This window comes from Magnolia sinica, chromosome 6 (assembly GCF_029962835.1).
Source record: "Magnolia sinica isolate HGM2019 chromosome 6, MsV1, whole genome shotgun sequence".
Taxonomy (NCBI): domain Eukaryota; kingdom Viridiplantae; phylum Streptophyta; class Magnoliopsida; order Magnoliales; family Magnoliaceae; genus Magnolia; species Magnolia sinica.
This window is the reverse complement of record NC_080578.1, coordinates 86,678,608-86,703,129: the sequence shown is the minus strand read 5'-3', so window position 1 is coordinate 86,703,129 and position 24,522 is coordinate 86,678,608. Positions and strand designations below refer to the sequence as shown.

The window sequence follows — 24,522 nt, the reverse complement described above, 5'->3', positions numbered from 1 at the left end:
CCAATCTGAACTCAAGAACTGTGGGAAAACCCTGAAATTGCATTCATTTGACTCTAGAAAAAAGTATAAGTTACATGAAAACCACAATATCTGCTCTAATATGTCATATACCAACCTGAACTCAGAGAATGAAAAACAAAAGCCAAAAATCGAGTGTATTTGATTTTACAAAAACAGTCTCAATTACACACCCATAATTACATGTCCTTTCATAGCGTCTCTTGATTTGGTTTTAACTTTCCACCACATTATTCACTAAAAGACTAACTAGTCACTAAAAGGCACCATGAGACAACCAGGAGTCAACTGAAGACACAACCAAGAGAAAACAATCCTTTTATTTTGAAAATTCACAACACCCAAATCCAGGTTTAACTCAAAATACCTTATCTCACCTCCAACTGGCCCAGAGGTACAACCCTTTCTTTTATGCCTTTCGAATTTTTGTTTCTATTGCTATCCTTGAAAATTTTCTTGTGAAGATGCACCGTAGATTAAGTTAGCTGACCATGGTTGTAGTTGACCCATTCTCTAATTTTTCTGCAGTATGTTTGGAGAATAGCTCCATGTTACAAATTTGGGGTGGCTAGTGCCAGTTTGGTCATTTCTGCTTCACTGAATTGGGTTACTGCAATTCTGTTCCATCATAAAAGGCACCTTAGGCTTCTAGGAGACAACAGTCATTTTTATCTCCTATCTTGGGATTGCATTACATGTAACTGCATATGGAAGAAGACAAAAATAACCCATGTCAATGTTGATAAATAGTTGCATGAAGCGTGAAACAAAGCGGCAACAGATTCAGGTGCATGGGCAGGGAAGCATCTGCTTCAAAATGTAAACGAGTAGAAGGAAGCAGGAGGGGGAACAAGAGTCTGATGTGTGATTCGAAGTGGGTGTGACACCGAGTTAGAAGGATCCAGTTTATCATGTCCATCTTTCTCTCAATACATCACAATGGAATTACCATGAAAAATTCAATGAAGATGTAATTTGAAGGTAAATGGAACTAATGAAACTCAAGAGATGAGAAGAAATTTTTCAATACTGACTTGCGTACATAATCTGCAACAATGAAATAAAAAGATTGTAATACTAACTGTTGAGATTTCCCTTGCATGGATTGAACGGCAAGAACGAGGTGTTACTGGTTCCTCATACCCACTGAATGTATACCAGCTATTATACTGAAGAAGAAAGAATAGAAAAGACGGGGGAATAATTACATCATTTAGACTTTACTGTTCAAAAAGAATTGCTTAAGCAAGAAGATAACTCAGGAGGAATAATGAAGTCTGATGCACCAGGATGTGAATATCCTAATGCAGTAAGTTTATACGAGTGGGCCCAGGTTGGGTGATCCCAAACTACTGATCTGATCAGCCCAACCATGGATGGGAGAGAAGGCATTTTTTTTCTAACCATCTATTTGTAGGACAATAATCAAAGGATTGAGACCTTCCAACATGGAAGAACCTTGAGGCATCACATCCATGACTTGCCCCAAGATCAATGGTTTGCATCTTAGAACAACCATGGGCCTGGCGCAACAGGCCTATAAATTCTACTCTTTTTTTTTTTTTTTCTGGGCAACTTCCCTACAGTTTTCATAATTATAAAATACCATAGAAAGCAATGAAATTGGAATGAGGTGCATTTGGTTTTACCTGGTCAATTGCAATAAGGACAGGAACATCTTTCACCGATGATAACTCCTGCCTCAAACAAACTACTACTCCAACTGCAGCACGTGTGTAAGCAAGCCCTGTTTGAATCAGGTAAAACAATGTAGAACCTTCAGGCATTGCCATGGAATCAACCCCTTTCATCCACCCGACACCAGCACCCTCCCCCAACGGAATAGGATCATAGATTTGGCAAGGCAATTGTTGCAAGCGAGATTCATTGCATTTAAGAAAATCCTGGAGATGAAACATACTGCAGTAAATCAAATCAAAGTATAGCTGAAAAATGGAGCAACGTCAGTTATGTGCAAAACTTCCTGTAAAGAGGATGAGAGGAAAACCAAAAAAGACTTGGATTGAGGTAGTGAGAAGGGAAATGAAGGCTCGTTCACTTATTTTTTGGTATTTCCTGATCTTATTTTCATTTATCATCCTACAAGGCACCTCATGACATTACTAGGAAGTATGGGGCTGTTAAAGAGGTTGATGATTCTTCTACAAAGGTGTGGCTTGAAAAGATGCGGACACTATTTATCAGGAAGGGATCAGGGTTCTCTTCTCGTAGTGTGATTACGGGGAATGCATATAAAGGGATTCATGAAATCGGTTTACCATTAGAAATTGCTCAAAAGATCACATTTGAAGAGAAGGTCACGGCATACAACATGGATAATTTACAGAAACTAGTGGATGACAAATTATGTGTAACATACAGAGATGGTTCAGCCACTTATGCAATTAGGGAAGGTTCAAAAGGGCATACATATTTGAAAGTTGGTCAAATCATAAACAGGCATATTATGGACGGAGACATTATTTTCATTAATAGGCCACCTAGTACTCATAAACATTCATTGCAAGCATTTTCTGTCTATGTGCATGACGACCATACTGTTAAGATCATTCCTCTTATTTGCGCTCCCCTAGGTGCGGATTTTGATGGGGATTGCGTTCATATGCTACTTCATAGATCATATTCCAAGATAAAAGGTGTCAATTATATAAAAAATTATAGTTGACACACACATCCAAAACTAGATATACCCATTTCTCCAAGGCCCTGAACGAACCAACCTATTTGAGAAAGTAAGTCTACACAATAGAAAAGGAAGAAATCAAATATCATCCAAATTCTAAATATTTGGATTGGATATTGAGAGAGAGAGAGAGAGAGAGAGAGAGAGAGAGAGAGAGAGAGAGAGAGAAGCTTTGGATATCATAGAAAGCCTTGCAGAAATTTTAAGTCATACCAAAGCGGCAAGATCAGCCCCACTTAGATTTTCACATGCCTTGCTCCGTCCAATGGTATAGTCCCCAAAAAGATGCATTATGTAACTGTATAGGAGTATACATCTACATGCAAGGCTGTTTTTTGCATGACCCTAAACCTGACTCCAGGAATATCTCCAACGACATGACCTTTACGGCCAAATCCAGCAATCAAAACTTCATCCTGGAAAGGGGGAAGAAAGGAAGACAAAAAAGTTAAGGCGAACTTCGAAAAAATAATTTAAAAAAAAAAAAAAAAAACATGTATGGACCAATTCACACATTTTCCTCAATGTAGTTAAGGCAACCATCATTGGGGACGAATGCTGCTATCTTCTTTCCGTTCTTAATCAATTGAACTCTCGCACACTTACCGATAGCAGAGTTGGGCTGCTTAGCTTCAAATTCCGCTGCATACAAATTTATTGATGAACTTTTAATAAAAAGGTAAAGAGTGTAGTGGTGAAGGGAAATAAAATGGGTGTCAGGAAATAGATGATACATCTTCTCAAGAACGATTCCCTTGGCATGGGAAGAACCTGCAAATGGTTTATTCCATTCATTTCCAAGATGGCTCTACTTGTATGATTTGTCAGCCCATTTTTGTCTCCTCCTATGTGTTTTGAGCTTGCGCCCAGCTCCCACACCACAAGTCTTCCTGTCATAAACAAGATCCTATACCTTATAAGAATACATAAACACACACACACAAACACGCAAATCCTAAAAAACATGTGTTGTAGAACATGCTTAAGCAGGTCAGTGTAAGCACAAAGCACAGCCCAACCCAATTATTAATTGGGCCATATGGTTTGACAGACCCCAACCAAACCCAATTATTAATCCATAGCTTGAGCTCTCCCATACCTTATAAGAACACACACACACACACACACACACACACACAAGCGCTAATGTATTAACTATAAATATGTAATCATACAACGACAAAAATGTCACGAAAATAAGGTCTTTGAAGAAGAAACAAGCTAGGTCCATAGTTTTTTTTTTTTTTTTTTTTTTGTCTTGAGCATGATATAGAATTTTCCTACACTCAGTACTACATGCAGAAAATGTCCATGCTTTAGTATGTTTTGTGATGGACAACAACCCATACACCAAAAAGCCCCACAACAATTAATAGGAAACTTCATATACATCTGTAAAAGAAACCAAAACTACACTCCAACATGGATGGTGGCCATTGAGCAGCACGCACTCAAATGCTACCAAAAAGAAAAATATAAACATTTTGCTTAGCCACTAGAAAATCTGCAACAGGTCCTGGCTTTATAATCATTGTTGTAGACACATCTGCACATGGTAGTTGATGAAAAAGTGATGAAAATGATATTGTCAAACACGTGTTGCAATTAAGAAACACATGGATATCAATAACCCCACATCCACAAACAGTCCAAGGAGATGCCAATATTCAGAGACAAGCCTCATTGGGTAGTGCAGAAGCTAGAATGGAAACCTCGACAGCCAACAACACCACCTCCCATGTCAGTGAAGTTGCGAGGCACATTGTTGAAATACGATTGCCTGCGAGGCTCATTGTTGAAATACGATTGCCGTACAAGTAGGCATCCTCTAGAATTACCAGCTATGTTAACAATTTTATGAAAGGAAAAAAAAAAAGAGTGATGCCAACAATAAAAAACTGAAATTACTTACTGCTTTGCTGTGTGCTGCCTTGGTATGATGTCAAGCACTCTTAAAGCTTCTTGAGAGCTCTCTGAATCATGACCTCGCAGAGCATTCGCTATGGCTTTCATTGGGATTCGAGCGGCAAAATGAATCTCAACCTTAAATGTCTTCAATTGATATAGACGTCTCGATCTCTTCTGATCTCCTTCCCTAGGGCTGTCATTGCCACTAGGGCTGCCATTCCCACTAGTCCTGGATAAGGAACACTCACAGAGTAGACATCATGGGAGCATGTACAAAAACAGACTAAACATCGGCATCGGCTCTCTCTCTCTCTCTCTCTCTCTCTCTCTCTCTCTCTCTCTCTCTCCTTACAAATTTGCAGCTTCAATTATCATTCAGCTTCTTTCCATACTCAAATAGACTGAAAAAACTCCAATGAAATCCTTAAATTTCAACATTATAGGATCCAAATCCTCAACCAACAACAGGCCTTTCAAAAATAAATAAATATATATAACAAAATAATAATAAAATAAAAATCCTGGCAGGTTTATCATTTGCTAGTTACATTGGGTGTTCATTAAGGCACACCGAATTCTGGCAAGAAATCCTGTGAGCGGCTAAAATTGGCAGCATTTACTGATGGCGAGTGGGTAAAACTGAGCAGTATATGCCATGGGTAGAAGTTCTAAATGCATTCATATCAAGCACCATACTCTGTCCTTAAAAACAAAAACAAAAAAAAAAAAAGAGAAGGCACCAGTGTCTGTCAGATTTTCAAATTACTCTCCTTTTATGCTTCTCCACCTGTCACCCACATCTTGCAAACTTCTTCCACTATTCGCATGCATTTCCTGGATCATATGTATTAGTATATCTCTGATATATATAATGAAATAAACCAGGGAAAAGGTCTTCACACCATTAGTTTTATGGATCACTAAAATTATGCATTATTTAAGGACATGGGAAGGCTTTTAAACTAAATGTAAGGGCATTTATGTAATTTGGAGGTGCATCTGTGTTGTCCCCCAAATCTTTTATTGGTATCATGCAAGCAACTTGCTAGAAATAACAACCTATCAACCAAAACAGTGTAGAATAATTGAAAATCTAAACAACAAAATCAATGGATATTCATCAAATAACTTGAAACACCCAAAACTTCACATCTCTCAGCACAAAAATCACTGAAAACAAGTATCCATCACACTAAACTCCCATAGATTTTCATCAAATAATCAAGAACATTTCAAAAACAAATAAAAGTAACCACATGAGATTTCCTTATATACAACAGAAAAGATGTACAAGTACTTTGTCTTTAAGTATTCGAAATTCAAAAGAAGATCAAAATCACTCAATGTGCAGCAAATAATTAAAAACAGAGAAGAAAAACCAATAAATTCCACTGGGTTTTTGTCCAAAAAACACCTGAAAACGAGTACACATCATCCTAATCTATCATTGATTCTCACTGCATAATCACACAAACTACAAAAACAGACAAAAGGAGAAGTTTTCACATTAGATGTCCTTTTAATAACAGAAAGCCCATATAGAACTCCCATGTCTTCAAGTAATCAGAATCTGAAAAACATTAAAATCAATCAACGTGCATCAGATAACTAGAAAAAGCCCCTAATTACCTTAGTTCCAATCAAAACACCTGAAAACAAGTACCCGGCATCCTGAACTCCCATTGATTTTCATCAAATAAACACAAACTTCAAAAACTAATAAACAGAAAAGTATCTACATGACCACTCCATCTTTCAGATAATCCAAGTACGAAGAACATCTGGGTCAATACATATGCATCAAATTGCTTGAGAACATCTCAAATTCCCTTGATTTTGGTGCAAAAAAAATCCCGGAAACAAGTACCCATCATCCTAAATTCTCATCAATTAATATAACATGATCACATAAACTTCAAAAACTGCCAAATGCAAAAGTACCCACATGAGCATCACTTACATGTAACATAAATGATGTGTACAACACTCCATTAATTATGCCAAGTCCAAATAACACTAAAATCAATCAACTAGCATCAAATAACTTGAAAGTGCCCCAAATTCCATTGGTTTCAGTCCAAGATCACCCAAAAGCAACTACTAATCATCAAAAACACCCATTGATTCACATCAAGTAATCCCACAAATTTTAAGAATTGATAAATGCAAAAGCACCCACATGAGATTCCATCGTCTAAACCACAAAAAATTATAATAAATCTGCATAACACTTCATTTTTCAACCAATATGCATCAAACTGCTTGAGAACATCCCAAATTTCATTGGTTTTTCATCACAAAACAATTGAAAACAGCCCACACATCATCCTAAAGTCACATTGATTTTCACCAAATCAAAGAAAGTTCAAAAGGAGAGATAACCATATGAGATTTCCTTCTTGACAATAGAAAAATTATTACAGTAGAATCCAAATGCATTCACATCAAATGATTACACAAACTTGAAGAACTGATAAATGCAAAAGCACTCAAATGAGATTCTGTTACATATAATAGAAAAAACCCACATAATACTCCTTTTTTAAACTAATCCAAATTTGATGAACATCGAAATCGAAAAATATGCATAAAATTGCTTCAAAACATCCCAAATTTCACTGATTTTCCAAAAAGCAAAAAAGAAAAAAAGAAAAAAAACAACTACACATCTACTAAAATCAAATTGATTTTCACCAGAAAAAATCAAAGAAACTTCAAAAACAGAGATACCCATGTGAGATTCCCTTCAGTAAACAGAAAACTAATTGCAACAGAATCCAAACAGATTCACATGGGTGTAAAAAAAATTTTATATAAAAAAAAAAATCCAGCCAACCGTACTAAATCCTCATTGATTTTCACCAAATAATAAATAAATTTAAAAAAGAGGTACGCCCATATGAGAGTATAAGAGAAAAATAATCTGCAATAGAATCCAAACCGATTCAAATCTAAATTACCACAAATAACCACACAGACTTCAAGAACTAACAAATGCAAAAGCACCCCACATGAGATTCCCTAAAATATAACATAAAAAATAAAAAATAAAAATCAAATAACACTCCATTTTTACAACAAATCCAAATCCCAAGAACATCAGAATCACTATTTTCATCCAAAAAAATCATAGAAACTTCAAAAGGAGATATACCCACATGAGATTTCCTTCTGTGCAACAGAAAATTAATCTGGAATAGAATCTAAACAGATGCAAAAGAAATATTCAAAAAGCATATACCTTATGAACAAAGAAAATTCAGGATTTTTTCTCTTCTTTTTTAATTTGGAAAGATGAGATCTTCAATCATAGCTGAAAGCGGTCATTGCCAATCCAGCTTCAAGGAAGGAAGAAGTATATGAAATGGACCCCAGACAACATGCCCAGCATCACACACGTTTCGTTTGGGCCCTACAAATAGAAGTTTAAGAAGAAAACCTAGCAAGGAAGGAAGAAGTATATGAAATGGGGGAAATTTCTGTTAGATAGCTTCAAGCTTTCAGTTAACAATGGTGAATCTATGATATTCTGTAAAGATGAAGGGCTAGGGAACTATCCTCTAGCAGTAAGGTTGACAATGGCCCGGGTCCGTACCCGGGCCCGGCTAAGAGACATGGGTCATTTTGCACACGAGCTTGATATCAAGGTCCGTCTTGCACACGAGTGTGTGATCCAGTCCATCGATCTTGAGAATCCCACCATGTAGATGCCTTGGCCCAAAAATCGGGATCGCCCTCACAAATGGTCAGCATCATCAACAAAAACGTCTAAAGTATAGCTGAGATGTGTGTGTGGGGCTAGTTACAGAGGGCCATCATGATGTATGTGTTTCATTAGAGCATCGTCTTTCAAATCCAGATTGAAGATTGAGAGTGAGGGAAAGAGAAGCTCACCTATTTGAAGATGATGCTCGGCAACAACGCTCGACGGAAATGGCCTTCGAAGATGATTTTGGATGGAAGATGAAATGGCGCTCATCCCAAATCCTCTTTGGGATATGATAAAGAATTTTAATCCGAATTCTGTGAGTTTTCCATTATTTATAACACAACCTATATTAACAGTCGTATATGCATGGGACCATTTTCTGGATGGTTATGATTATATACAATAAAATTATAAACATTTACCATTTACAACTAGACCGATTATTTGGATGGCCTGGATAACTCTATTATTTGGATGGTCTGGATAACTCTAAATCTTTGCCACTATTGTTATGAATAAGTCACCATTATTTTCAATCAAATACAAAACTCACATTATTTCAAAACAAATTCAAAACAGTAACTTGATCTTTGGATCTGGTATAGCTCTGTGGGACCCACCATGATTGATTTGTTTCATCCACGCCGTCCATCCATTTCTTAACATTATTTTATTTCTAGGCTAAGAAATGAGGCTGAACTAGAGCTTGGGTGGACCACACAATGCGAAAACAATAGTGAATTGGACGTCCACCGTTAAAAAATTGGTTTCACGACAGCTTATTTGGTTTTAGCTGCGGCTAAGCTAAAATGGCAACTAAAATCCGTTGCAAAGCCTTCCAAGATCCGCCGGCTTCGCCCTATTTTTTGGTATCTTGCCCGGGTGGTAAACGCTCAGGAATTTCACCTCCCGGTCAAGGGTTCGAGTACCAATAGGTGGTGAAATTCCACTAACGTGAGTGTGTGGGGTGTGTGCACGTGTACAAAAAAGAAAAACGTATTATATTTATATAGAACACCATCATTGGGTGCTTCATAATGTATACCGTCCAGATTTTTAAGCATATAGTATGGGAGATGAGTTCTCAAAAAATATTGGTGTTTGACACGCATCATGTTGGGCCCACGCAGCTCCACCTTATGGAAACTTTCCATGAGGTCGACTGCATAGAACCATTTCATATATGTGTGTGTGTGTGTGTGTGTGTGTGTGTGTGTGTGTGTAGAGAGAGAGAGGAATGCGCACATGCATACCTTCTTATGCGAGCACCCATGCACACCTTTACACACGTGTCGTGGGCACATAATTTGAATGGTCCATGTGAAGGTGTGTGGCCTTTCTTAAGTGTTTGGCTATTTTATGTAGAGGGGTGTGAATAAGTAGCTTTTGATATATAGCTTGTCATGCCGTGATGATTATGTCACATTCATTCCCTACATATATTGAGTTTAGAGGAAACAGTAGTGAATTGTATAACTAGAATATATATATATATATATATATATATATCACACAACAAGTTTGGATTAGTGAAACCATGGTCTCTTACTTCCTTATATGGCTGCAACTTAAGTGGAGGTCAACCTTTAGCTCACACGGTCTATCAAAGTCCTTGGTTTGGGTTTGGGTTGAAAAATATGAATCCTTTTAATTAATTCAGCTTGATCAAGTTTAGCTCACACGGATCCTTACTCTTGCTCCGATGGTAGACTCTAAGGAGTTTTAACACCTGGTTAAGGGTTCGAGTATCCATAGGTGGTGAAATCCCACTAAGGCATGAGTGTGTGGGGGTGTGAGCATGTAAAATAAAAAAATATGTATATAAAAAAAGTGTCAGCCCTGACATAGGCAGAATTAATATACCTCACATTTTCAATTTCTATGCCAAAACATTACAAATAAATAAATAAATAAATAAAAATAATTAATTAATTATCTTAATTTAATTCAACGGTCGTATGGTGGTTTTCTGACGGCTAAAAGCCACGCCAAATCACAAAATGCTGTTCACAAAAGCCACCACCAAAAATAAGTGCTCCTATGGGGCCCATCGTAATACACATTAGGGCTCAAGTGAACCACACCATAGAAAAAAAAAATAGAGATTTGTCTGTGGTGTGATCAACTTGGGGCTTCAATCTACCTCCTTTTTGGTACATGGCCTAAATTGTACGGTCAAAATTGATGGACAGAGTGGATAAACCTCACGATGGGCCCCACGAGCCCCTTGACAGGACCGTCCATCTCCGTCAGTGCCGAAAAAATAAAAGAGAGCCCGTGATAATTATTTTTTTATATCATCGTGGGCTCCCAGGTCTCTCTCTCACACAGTCATACACGCTCTCCTCTCATCTTTCCTAACCTTCCAAATAGGAAAAAAATGCATTCTTTGGCTGGAAAAGGTTTTCTCTCATTTCTGGGGTTCTGCTTCATATCATCTTTGATCCATTAGGAGTTCAACAAGAAAGAAAGGATTTCCGCGATCTGTTAGGAATTCGACAGATGGGAAAGGATTTTGAGATATTTTACGGTTTATTCACCTTATTTTCTATTCTAGGGGATGTTGTGGGATTCAAGATTGAAATCCATTGGGATTTGAGGGATTCTTGGGTTCTCCCTCAGATCTAGCAAATTTCTGAAGAGAGCTAGAATTTATAGCGAAAAGGGAAGGGATTTTGGCTTCCCTATGTTCGATCTGCAAGAGAAAGGATTCTAGGGTGTCAATTTGAAGGGAAGATTGAATTTTTTTTAGTTTCTTTCTTGAAAGAAGAAATTCAATGTTTTTACTCTGATGTCCTCCACAACGTACACTTCTTCAGCTCTTAATACTGTTGCTCTGAATTTTTAACTGTTGCCATCTAATACTCAATTTAATTAATTTTTCCATGCAGCCGATTACTTTCAAGGCATTTCTTTTGATATTGTATCATCCTTTCATGTATGTATATTTATTTGCTAAGATTCGCCTATGTATACTTGAACAGCTTGTTCTTTTATGAACTTATCCATCTATTGATCTAAAGTTTACATGCCAACCTTTAAATGTTTGCAAGACACTTTCTTTTCTTTTTTCTTCAATTCTCTTCTTCTTCTTCCTCTTTTTTTTTTTTTTGTCTTAGATGTCATGAATATTTGCTTGGCTTCTATTGGCAGCAAGTCTGAAGTGGGCGTAATGGGTATCCTATTGTCCATTGCCAAAACCTAGCACATATTGGATGAGATGCCCAAATTTCAGTAAAAAAAAGTCTTGTAAGTCCACGAAATACATTAAAATATGTTAATAAACATTTCTAAATACTTCAAATTAGGGCTAATAATAGGTGAATTTGGAGGTTTTAAGTGAGTTGTGCTCCGAAATGAAACCCATATGTATCGGGCGATACTTCTTGGTTTCGGATGCTACTCCAAATCTTTCTTGGAGTCATGGCAGCAGCTGGTTAACTAATGTAGTGCCTGATGTTCTCTTCTTCTTTTTTATCGTGATTTCCTCGTATATCCATGTGTGTTGTTATTCTGTATCTAATGGCATGAAGCAATGCTATCAGCTTTCCTGTCCTGTTGATTTAGTGAAATGCTTCAGCTTCATTCAGTAGCCCCAACTTGGAGAAGTAAAAGGTAGGCTGGTTGTGTATGCACCAGAATTTTGATAGAAAAACCATCTTGGATTGTACTGGTACAGCTTAGCTTATGTATACAAACTCGATCACGGTTTGATGGTGAAGACCAAAGACAAGCTCACATTGTGGCCAGCCCACTTGCACCAAGAACTAGACATGCCAATTGTATTTCGCCCTAACGTTTCCTAGCCTAGTAAATCTTGGAGCAGCTTCTTGATGATCCTTTACCTCTTTATATGGTGGTGTTTAAACAATTGCTAGAACTAAGCATATAGTTGTGTGGCGAATTTGATCAGTTTACTTTGAATACTTTGAAAATCAACTAATCTGATGTCAAGAAAAAAAAATGCAAATGATCAAAGAAAGAGGGGAACAGAAGCATCATTGCTAACTAGTCTCCTTTCATGAATAATTTGAGACCTGTTAATCTGTCTCCCCAACCAGACTCCACACACTTCCAATTTCATTGCCTGAACCAGTATTCCCTCTCCATTCCCAATTTCTGATGTGGTGGCTCCTCCACCGGTGAATCTTCCACTCCCTTCCCCTGCCTTTCTGGGGGCCCTGGCTCTCAAAATGATAGGATATATGCACCTGGAAGCTCAACCTATCCAGCCCCTGCCACCCCCAAAGAAGCTTGAAATTCAACAATCAGATCATCCTGATTAACAGGTTGAACGTTGTTCAGCTGCTAGACCAACAGGTTTTTATTGCACTGCACCTGTTCCCCACTGCTGACAGGGCGCTGTAAAAGCTGTTGGTAAGTGGACTCTCTAGTGAAGCTTTGTAGATGATCCATGGTGGCTCAGAAATCCTCAGAAATCCTTTCTATCTAGAGTATGAGAACTGCTGCTAGCCAGATGGGTCCCAGGATCAGCAAATCCCCTTTGCAGGTGATCCACAGATGCCTGAGCAAGAGCATTACCATTCTAGAATAATCTCGTACATCTAGGAACAGTGTCAGGCCTACACTCCTGAGAATCACTGTCACAGCAAACACATTTGGACGCTATGTGTATGCCTGCCTATTGAAGAACCACATCAACCAGCACGCCTTGTGCATAACCTTCCATAAGAACACCACCAGCTTCTGTGGAATATACTTATTACAGGCCCAGCGTGTCCACGACTAGATAAGACGCTTAGCCCGAACATGCTCCTAACCAGACTTTAGGGAGAACTTACCTGAAGATTTCAAGGCCCATATGAATCAATCATCCCTGTCCATGACCTTTATATTTTTCCCCTGAATGCACTGAAGAATGTCAGCCGGCACTGCATCCTCAAGATCCAAGAAGTTCCAAGCTCCATCCTGAACCAAAAAATAGCTACTATGGCATCCTGGAGATGCTCCGGGATTCTAACTTCATTCGCACCAGCCAAAAGCCCAAGTCCTGTCAAATTTTGAGACCAAAAATCCATCTCACACCGGAAAACCATCAATCTAAAATGTTGAAAGGTAGTCAGAAGCTTCCAGGCTAGGTCCTTCCACAACTTCAGTCCCCCCAGCCTAAGAGATACAATCAGTTTTGATAAATTTGTTAAGATACTTGACCGCAAAAAGGATTTGCCCAAAGAGATTCATGCAACGATAAGTTCCAACACATCTTAATGCGGAAGCTTTGCATCACATCCTCCAACCTTCTTACCCCTAAGCCTCCTTCTGACGTTGGAAAGAAGATTCTAGCCCATTTAACCCAATGCCTGTTTTTCTTGCCCTCTGATTCACTCCAAAAGAAATCCAAGACCACTACCTCCATTTTTTTATGGATGAATATCGGGATTTTAAAAGCAACCAAGACATGCATAGGATAGCTAGCTAGCACATACTTGATGATTAGTGTAATTCTCCTCGCCAACGACAGCAGCTTCGCCTTCCATCCTTTGATTTTTCTTGGTCATCTGAACAAGGAAGAGCACGTGGCTAACCCGAAGCCTCCCCTTCAAAAGAGGAACCCCCAGATAGGACATGGGCAAGGCGGTCTGCTTGAAACCTGTCAGTTGAGTGATGCTCTGAGCATGAGAGCCTATCACCTTGTCGAAAGATAATAAGTAGCTTTTCCTGGCACTAATCCTTTGTCCTGATGCCTTCTCACAATTCACTAGAAATTTCTTCATTTCCTAAACCAATTGAGAGAGAATCATGTCATCAGCAAAGAGAAAATGGGATATCAAAGTGCATAATCGGGGCAGGTGGAACGGTTAGCATGCACCGGATATCATGAGGTTTCTGACTCCCCTACTCAGAACTTTCGCTGTTAGGATAAATATGCTAGAAGAAATCAGATCACCTATCTCAGCCCTCGGAAGGACATGAAGAAACCTATAGGTCGACCATTAATAACAATACAAAACCAGCAGTCATTCCAACGCCTTTCCATCATATCTATGCAGCCCTGAGCAAAGCCAAACTTTTGGAGGACTAAGGAAATGAAGCTCCATTCAAGTAGATCATACGCCTTTTCCATATTCAGCTTCAAGATGAGATTATCCCCACAAACCTTCTGGTCAATTTCATTCACCATTTAACTAGTTATATTAATGTTCTTAGCAATCAATCTTCCTTGAACAAAAGTTCCATGTTCTTCTAAGATGATATGGGGAAGGATGCTTGCTAATTACATAGCAACAGTCTTAAAGAAAACCTTGTATATGCATTTGCAAAGACTTATATGGTTGAAGTCTATTAGATACTTCGGGTTAGCTGTTTTCAGGACCAAGCAAATCAATGTGTATAAAAAGGACATGAAGATAGGACCACTTGAGAAAAATTTGCAAGCATCAATAGAGATATCCTCTCTAACAATATCTCAAGCATGAGTAAAAGAAGCTTCCGGAGAAGCCATCTGATGCAGGACATGAAAATTAAATATGATATGCAAGATCTCAGGCTTTAGATTATACTAATTCAGAAACAATCACATGAAATTCCACATCCCACACAAAAGTTCAAACATTCAAGCAAGGGGAATTTGTGCGGGTCCAGGCCTACACAGGCTAGGGCTGGATCAGTAAAATTATAGAACAAACGATACTCAAAGGGAAGTAAAAAATCATCTACACATGCACAACAATCAGTCCCTAATCCAAGAGATTCACCAATTCCAATTCGGAGAACCCTAGGGTAAAAAAAGGGACAAATAAATTGAAAGTAATGCAATCTATGGATAGGGTTAGAGAGAATAGGTATGAGAGGAGTAAAATAGGTGGAAATCTGAACCTGGAGATAATCCCCGCGCGCGGACAGCGGGTCAGGCCTATCGCACGTGCGAGGGGGCGCCGAACGCGGAAAGCGCTTCCTTGGCTCTGGTCGGCTAGGAGAGGGCTTCAAAAACCCCAAGTTTCGTGTCAATCGGATGCACGGTTTGTGCGTAGTACTCCGCCGAAGTTTCAGCCATCCTACAGGGCCAGAATCTGGAATTCTGCTGTAAAGAGGAAAATCGTTGCAATAAAGGATAGATTTGAAGCGCGGATGGTGGTAGGAGATGAGAATTAGAGATGGTAGAGGATGGAGGCGAATCAGGATCGATGTATCTTCGCACCACGGTAATTAGCCCTTCGATGAAAGGAGAGCTTCGCACCCAATTGGATTTCTACAACTCGAGAACTCAGAAGAGTAGAAAAATGCAGAATTTTTATTAAGCTTCAATCAATAAAAAAGCTACAAGGGGTGCCTATTTATAAGAAAAAACCCATACCCCAAAACTCGCGCCATGTGCGCAACCTATTACTTGGCGATGAAGTAAACCAAAATAAAAACTAATCAAAGAAATTTAAAGCGTCCATGATACTCTAAATAACATTAATAAGCAAAATGTAAAATATAAGATTAATCCGATTAGTGGGTCATGATCATGAGATCCCATGATGGGCTTTTCTTAACCACCGGGTCTACTCCAACGAACTAAAACTCAGTCTTCTAGCTAGGAGGCCCTCCCTGGATGTCGTCATCAATCCGGATCGACGGTGAGGCCCTCCTCCTCCTTACGTACGTACGTGGGGGGGCGGCATGTGTGCATGTGCGCGCTTGATGTCCCCATCAACTCTCCCCAGCTGTGAAGATTTCGCCACTGGCGAAATAAAACTCCTGAACCACTCCAAGATGTCAGGATCAAGTCTCTGAAACTCCTCCTCAGTGAGCCACGTGCTGTCTGAAGCTGGGCATGACTTCCATTTAACCAGGTACTTCTGAAACCCGCCGTCCGACGTTGAAACTATCTGATGGTCCAAGATATCCTCTATTACCTCTCTGAGTGTGGGAATGGTAGGTATGGGAGGTAAAGGCTGAGAAGATGGGTTAGGACGGGTAGGTATGGAAGGTAGAGGCTGAGAAAATGGGTCGGGAAAGGTAGGTATGGGACGTGGTAGCTGGGAAAATGGGTCAGGACGGGTAGGTATGAGAGGTAAAGGCTGAGAAGATGGGTCGAGAGGGGGCCATGGATCAAGGGAAAGATCTGGGGAATCAGGATGGTTAGGTGATAGGCTGGACAATGTATCAGTGGTCCCCTGAAATGCAACTAGATCTTCCTCGTTGAATGTGGAACTACTTCCCATGGAAGGTGGAAGATCTACCACATACGCATTGAGACCGTTTCGTTTTATAATTTTAAATGGTCCAGCGCTACGCGCATGTAATTTATGAACGGCTCCTTGAGGGTACTGCTCTGGCCTGTTGTGGACCATCATAGAGTCCCTTACTTTGAATTCCTTGAAACGTTTTTGTTGGTCTGCAGAAAGTGTGTAATGTTCATTACTAGTCATGTTCTGCCTGATTTCTTGATGCCATGAATGAATGTGATGCGCAAAAGACTCTGACGGCCTATGGGACAACGACATAGGGACAAGATCAATAGGTTTCCTAGGTTTATAACCAGTAACGACTTCACAAGGACTTAGATCTGTGGTCCTATCGACAGAACTATTAAACGCAAACTCGGCTATAGGTAGTATGGTGTCCCATGTTTTGGTGTGCCCTATATCCATCATAGGGGAAACTCATCCGGTAGATCATCAGGAAAGACATCACGAAACTCATCCACTACCAGAATGGCCTCAGTGGGTAACACTACACTAGCTTCTGGTGCACTCTTCCCAGTGGTGGGGTTTGTCCTGGCGGATGTCTCTAGTTAGGTATTGCGCACATTAAATTGCTCAAAGCATTGGTCTATATGTTGTTCCCAACGCTTATCCAAAGACTCAAACTGCTAGAACAGCTTGTTTAGTGACTCTTGCAAATGTTCCATGTTTTTTTTTTTTAAGAAACAACCTAGTTTCTAAAAACAAAAAAGGAAAGTTTCTAAAAACAAATTAGAGAAGTTTCTAAAAAACAAATTAGAGAAGTTTCTATAAAAAAACAACCTAGTTTCTAAAAAAAAAGAAAAGTTTCTAAAAATAGAAAGTAAGTTTCTAAAAAAAGAAAAAGGAAAGTAAACTAGTTTCTAAAAAAAGAAAAATGAAAGGAAATTAGTTTCTAAAAACAGATTAAGAAAGTTTATAAACCTAGAAATAGAAAGCTAAGTTAATTTCTAAAATAATTCAAATAAGGGGATAACAGAAAATTTCAGCGGCTTATGTCATGGTTTATGGACCTCTAAACAACCATATATGATGAGAATTGATGTGTAATGGACATAAACAACTAAACCCTAAACACGTAATGCATTCCCCTATAAGAACCCTAGGCTTTGATACCAAATTTGATGTAGGACATGAAAATTAAATATGATATGCAAGATCTCAGGCTTTAGATTATACTAATTCAGAAACAATCACATAAAATTCCACATCCCACACAAAAGTTCAAACATTCAAGCAAGGGGAATCTCTGCGGGTCCAGACCTACACAAGCTAGGGCTGGATCAGTAAAATTATGGACCAAACGATACTCAAAGGGAAGTAAAAAAATCATCCACACAAGCATAACAATCAGTCCTTAATCCAAGGGATTTACCAAATTCAATTCATAGCACCCTATGGTAAGAAAAAGGGCAAATAAATTGAAAGTAATGCAATCTAGGGTTAGGGTTAGGGAGAATAGGTATGAGAGGAGTAAAATAGGCGGAAATCTGAACCTGGAGATAGTTCCTGTGTGCGGACAACGGGCCAGGCCTGTCGCACGTGCGCATGGGTTTGGCCGCACGTGCGAGGGGGATCGAATGCGGAAAGCGCCTCATTGGCTTTGGTCGGCCACGAGAGGACTTAAAAACCCCCAAGTTTCGTGTTGATCGGATGCGCGGTCTGTGCGTGGTGCTTTGAATTTTACTGTAAAGAGGAAAACTGTTGTAATAAAGGACAGATTTGAAGCGCGGATGGTGGTAGGAGATGAGAATTAGAGATGGTAGAGGATGGGGGCGAATAAAGATCGATGTGGCTTTGCACCACGGTAGTTAGCCCTTCGATAAAGGGAGAGCTTCACACCCAATTGGATTTTCACAACTCGAGAACTCAGAAGAGTAGAAAAACGTAGAATTTTTATTAAGCTTCAATCAATAAAAAAGCTACAAGAGGTGCTTATTTATAAGAAAAAACCTATACCCCATGTGCGTAACCTATTACTTGGCGATGAAGTAAACCAAAATAAAAACTAATCAAAGAAATTTAAAGCGTCCATGATACTCTAAATATCATTAATAAGCAAAACCTAAAATATAAGATTAATTCGACAAGTGGGCCACAGTCATGAGATCCCATGATGGGCTTTACTTAACTCAGTTTTCTAGCTAGGAGGCCCTCCCTGGATGTCGTCATTGATCCAGATCGACGGTGAGGCCTTTCTCCTTACATATGTACGTAGGGGGCGGCGTGCGTGTGCATGCGCGCATGATGTCCCCATCACCATATGGCATGGAGTACTATCCACCGCGATAGACGAAACTGCTTCTCCAACTTCTTCCAAAAGAGGCGAAGGCATAGAAGGGCCTCATTCATTTGCCCTGTCACCAACCTTGGAACACAATCAAGGATATTCCCCACTTCAATGCCTTCCAAATAAAAGATGTTCTTAAAGCGTTTCAACTTCCAATGCAATATCATCAATAGACTCGAGGATGACGACTGCCTTTGTCTTAATTCTCCACACCATGGATCTACACCTTTCTACAATCGAGCCATAGAAAAATCTAGTGTTGCAGTCTCCCTCTTTTAGCCATATATTCCTAGCTTTTTGTTTCCAAAAGATTTCCTCTTGAAGTTGCACTTTTGATAGTGGGTCTTGGCTCATCTGATCTCGATCTGAGAAACCCCGATTAACATCAAGTGTGGGCATCTACTCCATGGTTCTGAATGATGGTATCGGTCACCGTATTGACCTGGCGGAAAAATGATATGAACAGCGTCGCTTACTGGTATCGAGGCCGTATTGGGCCATATCGGCTTGTATTGGTCAGAATTTTTTTAAAGCAAAAAAAAAGTGCGAAAATATATTAGAAAATAGGAAAATTGAGATTTTCAAGAATCTATCTTTTTTTGTGTGTTTTGACAATGTATTGAATGGTGTATCGCACCGTTCTTTGGTAACAATGTTATCCTAACAGGTTAACCTACTATAAGGTGTGGTGTTGATTTTATTTTATTTTCTATAAATTGTTGATATGCGTTAGAACTTGATATCATATATTGCTTATATGATTATCTATTAACTAATATAATTTTTCTAAATTTATTTAAAAAACCGAAAACACCCAAAAAGTAACTTTTTTTTTTAAAAGACGAGCATTTTATTGAAAGCCAAATTTATATTTAAAAAAAAAAGAAAAAGAAAAAGAAAAAAAGAAAAGAAAGCTACTCCATAGTAGCTAGAAACCCCCTAAACAAAGAGAAGAACTGCATAACCCAATCTCTAAACAAAATTAGAACCCTCGAAAACACCCCCACCTTGGAAACTCTACAATTGTGGAAACAACGGTTGCTTCTTTCTGCCCAAACTGCCAAATGGACCGCCATAAGGATAATCGTCCACTTCTTTTTCCCTAGGGCTACTCAAAAAATTAACTTGAAACTAGAAAAAAAAATGTAGAAAATATTTTTTTAAATCAAAGCATGTGTGAAATAATTAGATCCATAGTCTTCTAATACTCCTCATGCATCATAACAAGAATTTATAAAATTAAAAAAAATAATAATAAAAAATTAAAATTAAAATTAAAAAACGACTTAAAAACTTTTATATGAAATTTTTAGAAAAAACATGTGTAAATAAAAAAGAAATTAAAAAAAAAAAAAACTCAAATCTTCAACAAATCAGTAGATCCATATTCTAATATTCTTCAAGAATCAGAAAAATAAAGTAAAAACTAATTTAAAAATCTTTTTGAAAATTTTAAAAAATACCTGTGTAAATAATAAATAAAAGAAAAAAGAAAAGGCCCCAAATCTCTAATAAATCAGCAGATCCATGGTCCTCTAATACTCCTCAAGGTCATAACAAGAATTGGAAAAAAAAAAAACTAATTTAAATTTGTTTATAAAATTTTCAGAAAATACCTAAATAAATAAATAAACCTCCAAATCTTCAACAAATCCATAGATCCAGTCTTCTAATATTCCTCATGCATGACAATAAAAATCAGTAAAAAAAAAAAAAAAGTACTTAAAAATGTTTTTCCTAAAATTTTCAAAAACAAAAAGGGAAAACACCTCAAATCCAAATCAAATCCACCAATATTTAATCAAAATAATTTATATTGTTGTTTCGATGTGATTCCAGATTGAAAAAGCAACCAAAAAAAAGAAAGTATTTTTTTACCTTTTCTACGATTTTTGTAAAACCGGACCCGGGAGGTTCAATTCTTTGATTTGATGCAAAAAAAAAAAAAAACAAGTTTCGATCTTCAAATTTGATCTAGATTTGGTCAGAAATGCCTTTAAAATAATCCCTCTCTATAAAGAAATTAAAAGGAAAAGAGGGGGGAAAAACAAAACAAAACAAAGAAAACTTTTTTTTTTTTATAGTCATCTTTAGGCTATCAAATATCAATGTTAATACAGCTCGATACGGAAAATACGGGCCGATGCAGCACCATTTTTTCATAACGGGAAGGTCACAATGTCCCTTTAGGTTCTATATATCCTTGATATCATAGTCCAAAGACAGAACACCATTCCTAGATCAAGCTATCTACAACCTTATGCCTTCCTGCAATTGTCCTTTTGAGAAGGTTTGAGTGAGCCATATCAATAATTGACTATTGAAGATATATTCAACACTTACGAGGTGCAAATCTTCGTGTTGAACTTTGAATTTGTGAGTTCATTGTATCCTAAAGACAATTTGTCATCTCCCTTCTTTTGCACTTGATGGAATACCCAACAACCGCAGCAAATATGTCTTAAGATATTGACTATTCAAGTCAACTCTTGAACACACAAATCTGTTTTTTCTTTTTTTCCTTTTTAAATTTCTTCATTTCTTCCATTGCGTGCTAGTCCCCATATTCCAACAATTATGAATAGAATGAGGCTACCTTGCCACTCTGGTTTTGTTACTCTTTATGAATTGAATCAAATTATTACAATTCAGTTCATAGAGCATCCAAAAACAGCTAGATGTTGCCTTTTCCAATAATTTACATATTCCAATTCTTTTGCATATCCAAGCAATCTAATCACTATCTTTCCTTTTCAAGAAAATTGAATTGCAAACGTGAGACTCTAAACCAAAATGCTGAAAAGTTAAATCATTGTTTTAATTAGACCCAAAATCTAGAAGAGAAGATAGTATCTGAATAAACATCATGGACATACCAATTCATTTCAACAACAAACTAAGCAGTGGAGTCCAGAGGAGCATCAGAGATCATCTCAAAAGTCATGTTAATGGCACGGTCTTCCAACCTGTAAGCAGCTCCGTTACTGACGGAAGATGTGACTGAATTTCTGCCCTTACCTGTAGATTATAGTATGTGGATCATTGAATGTGATTGATCATGGAAGCTTTCTCTTGGAGTTGCATTGCACCAATTATCAGCTGAGAGTCTACCTCAATCCACAGTTTCTCAATAAACCATAATCTTCAATGCTGCAAATGGTTCTCTCTTTCTTGGAGACATTGAGAAGCCTCCTCAAGGAAAACATAATTAGATTGAAATTGCCTTCAAGAAGACATGAGAGACCAATGTTGCCTAAATCACCAATCCCCTTATGTTTACCGTTCCAAATACCATGATCCAGATTGTGGGTTATTTGCAACCTGGATGCTACTCTTACCGATCCAAAACTATGGTTATATACTCCCAGTGTGGATTGAGTCATAATGTCAATGTACATTGAGAACGTAGAGATTTATACTTGTATTATGGATGTGAGACCACTAATAATAATACCATCATTTTATACATAAATAAGAATATTGATTCATATATTAAACTGTACACATACCTAGTGTATGTACTGGGGTGACCCAAATGATCTTACCCTAGTGTACCACATATTGGAGGTAGTAGTGTACCATATACCTGTTCCAGCATCAGCATCACATAGAGCAACCTGAGATCGAGTTAACCTTGTGACAGACCCTAGAGAAAAGGCAAAAGAAAGTGACTTCATGATGAAAACCTTTCTTGCAGAAGTAACAATAATGACTTGAAAGTAGCTTTAGGCTGTGTTGACAAGTTCAACTGAATCCAATTGCAACAATGTAACTCGATAAAGAAACAACAACCAAAGTCGGGCTTGCACTACTCTGTACATCCTGAGAGGCAAACCCAAAGTTGAAAGTACTTCTGCTTCATGTCCAAACTAGAAACATGTGGAATTGCAATTGGGGGTTTGGTTGTCACTATGAATTAAAATGGTGCCAAACCCTGGTTAACAAATTCGTGTTCAAAGGACTTGAATTGCAGTCAGTTCAATTGAGCATCCAAACACGCCCCTAATTATTTTCTTGAAACTAAAGTGACCATCAATGGCATAAAAATGCAAGCTGCACACAAAAATATCTCCAATAAATATGAATGGTGGAGAATTGAAAGGTGAGCTTCAATAATTTACTAAAGAGCTTCTAAAGAGACTCAACAAATTGGATTTTACCTCTTCTTGCATTCAGATGTTTAAAGCCAACAACCACAGCATTCACTTTTGGAATGTTGAAGTTTTTTTCCTTTGCTTGTAATGCCTTTCTGAATCACCTGCAATCCAGGTGACAACAACTATACATTTGTTGGTATGCATCAAGAAATTATGCTGATTCCATTAGATTACATGCCTTCTAACTGACTTAGCATTTGGAGGTTCTGATTGCAGCTCCAAAAACAGGACAAATCCAAGACCTCTCCAAATTGAGAAAGGTAAAATAACTCAAGTTGTACTCATCCACCATACACATGGAATAAATTCCTACCAATCCGGATCATCCAACTAATGTACCCCAATTTGGATGGAGCTTGGCGCCAAAGATGCTCTAACTTGGTGATCACAAGCATCACATTGGCGACTATCACATGGAAGTTTGAAAGAAAATGATCAGCACTCCAAATTCACAGAGATTAAGTCAGTTAAGATCATCCAAACAGTGTGACTTTCATGATGTCCTCTATCTACAGTGAGACCTACAATTTGGAAAGTGCAAAACTGGATCAGTTGCCACACTGGAGAGAGGTCCGGTTCCCAACCATCTACCATATTTCGTCACTCTCCGAACCCTTCAAGCAATGAATCTCTTCATTGATTAATCATAACTCCCATTCCCTTCATCTCTTCATTCTCAGATCTTGTGGTTTGCATCATGAAAACTATGTAGTTAAATTTTTTGGATCTATGCAATTGGTATTGATCTTCAATCCTAGTAGGATCACAGCTCTATACTTCTGATCTAGCTATTACTTGACCTATTATGACATTACGTTAGTAAGTCTTACAACTACATTGTAGACATCTAGTATGAGATTAGGTCAGCATTACTATAAAGCAAATAGTCATCAGTTATCAACTTACTATAATTATCAGCCTTCCGCACAAAGTTAACCAGTTAATGGAGCCATAGTTATAAAACTCAGTGACTCAACTCAAAACTTGGCCTAATCAACTCAACTCGAGATATTTGAGTCCCTTGGAAACTTGCTAATGAGCTTGAATTGGTCAGGACTCAACAAGACACATTGAGTTGACACAAAAACTCGGTCAGCTCAACATGACTTGGAAACCGCGTGTTGGGTGGTCTCACAAGCAAGTGCACTACCAGTTTGCTATGACACGTGTTTGTGTTTGAATGAGTGGATACTTCTAAACTTAAATATCTAGTCAAGTCAACTAAAGACTCGTTGAGTCTTCAAGTTGACCCGACCCAGCTAGATATTGAGTAGAGTTAAGTCGAGTTAAGTTTTTGAATTATCGATGGAGCAAAGGTTACATCGCTAGCTCTAAAATGATGAGGCCACCAACAAAAATGTTTTTTTTTTTTTTTTTTTAAAGGAAATATCCTAACTAATTTGTCTTAACGAAATCTACAAATTAGAGCTAGAAAACTAATGGATGAGTAATTGGGTTATTTCACGGAATTTTGCCAAAATTTGGAATGAAGCAACTTGTGCAGTTCTCACTGACCATTTAGATGTCTTCACAAAATGTCGCGT

At 38.1% G+C, this 24,522-nt stretch overlaps 1 protein-coding gene across 2 annotated transcripts in view; it reads right to left on the bottom strand.

Annotated features, from left to right (window-relative positions):
* The window catches only part of LOC131249003 (uncharacterized), a 44,048-nt gene that overhangs the window by 1,189 nt on the left and 18,337 nt on the right, over positions 1-24,522 (bottom strand). Inside the window, exons 2-7 of one of the 2 annotated variants that reach the window (XM_058249544.1) lie at positions 3,457-3,612; positions 3,237-3,364; positions 2,936-3,138; positions 1,668-1,922; positions 1,101-1,187; positions 130-719 (exon numbers count right to left, since the gene is read on the bottom strand). In XM_058249544.1, the coding sequence (XP_058105527.1) occupies positions 687-719; positions 1,101-1,187; positions 1,668-1,922; positions 2,936-3,013 (453 nt within the window). In that variant the 5' untranslated portion in view covers positions 3,014-3,138; positions 3,237-3,364; positions 3,457-3,612 and the 3' untranslated portion in view covers positions 130-686. Of the gene's footprint in view, positions 1-129; positions 720-1,100; positions 1,188-1,667; positions 1,923-2,935; positions 3,139-3,236; positions 3,365-3,456; positions 3,613-24,522 lie in introns of those variants that run through there. The other variant, XM_058249543.1, reaches the window with a different exon arrangement.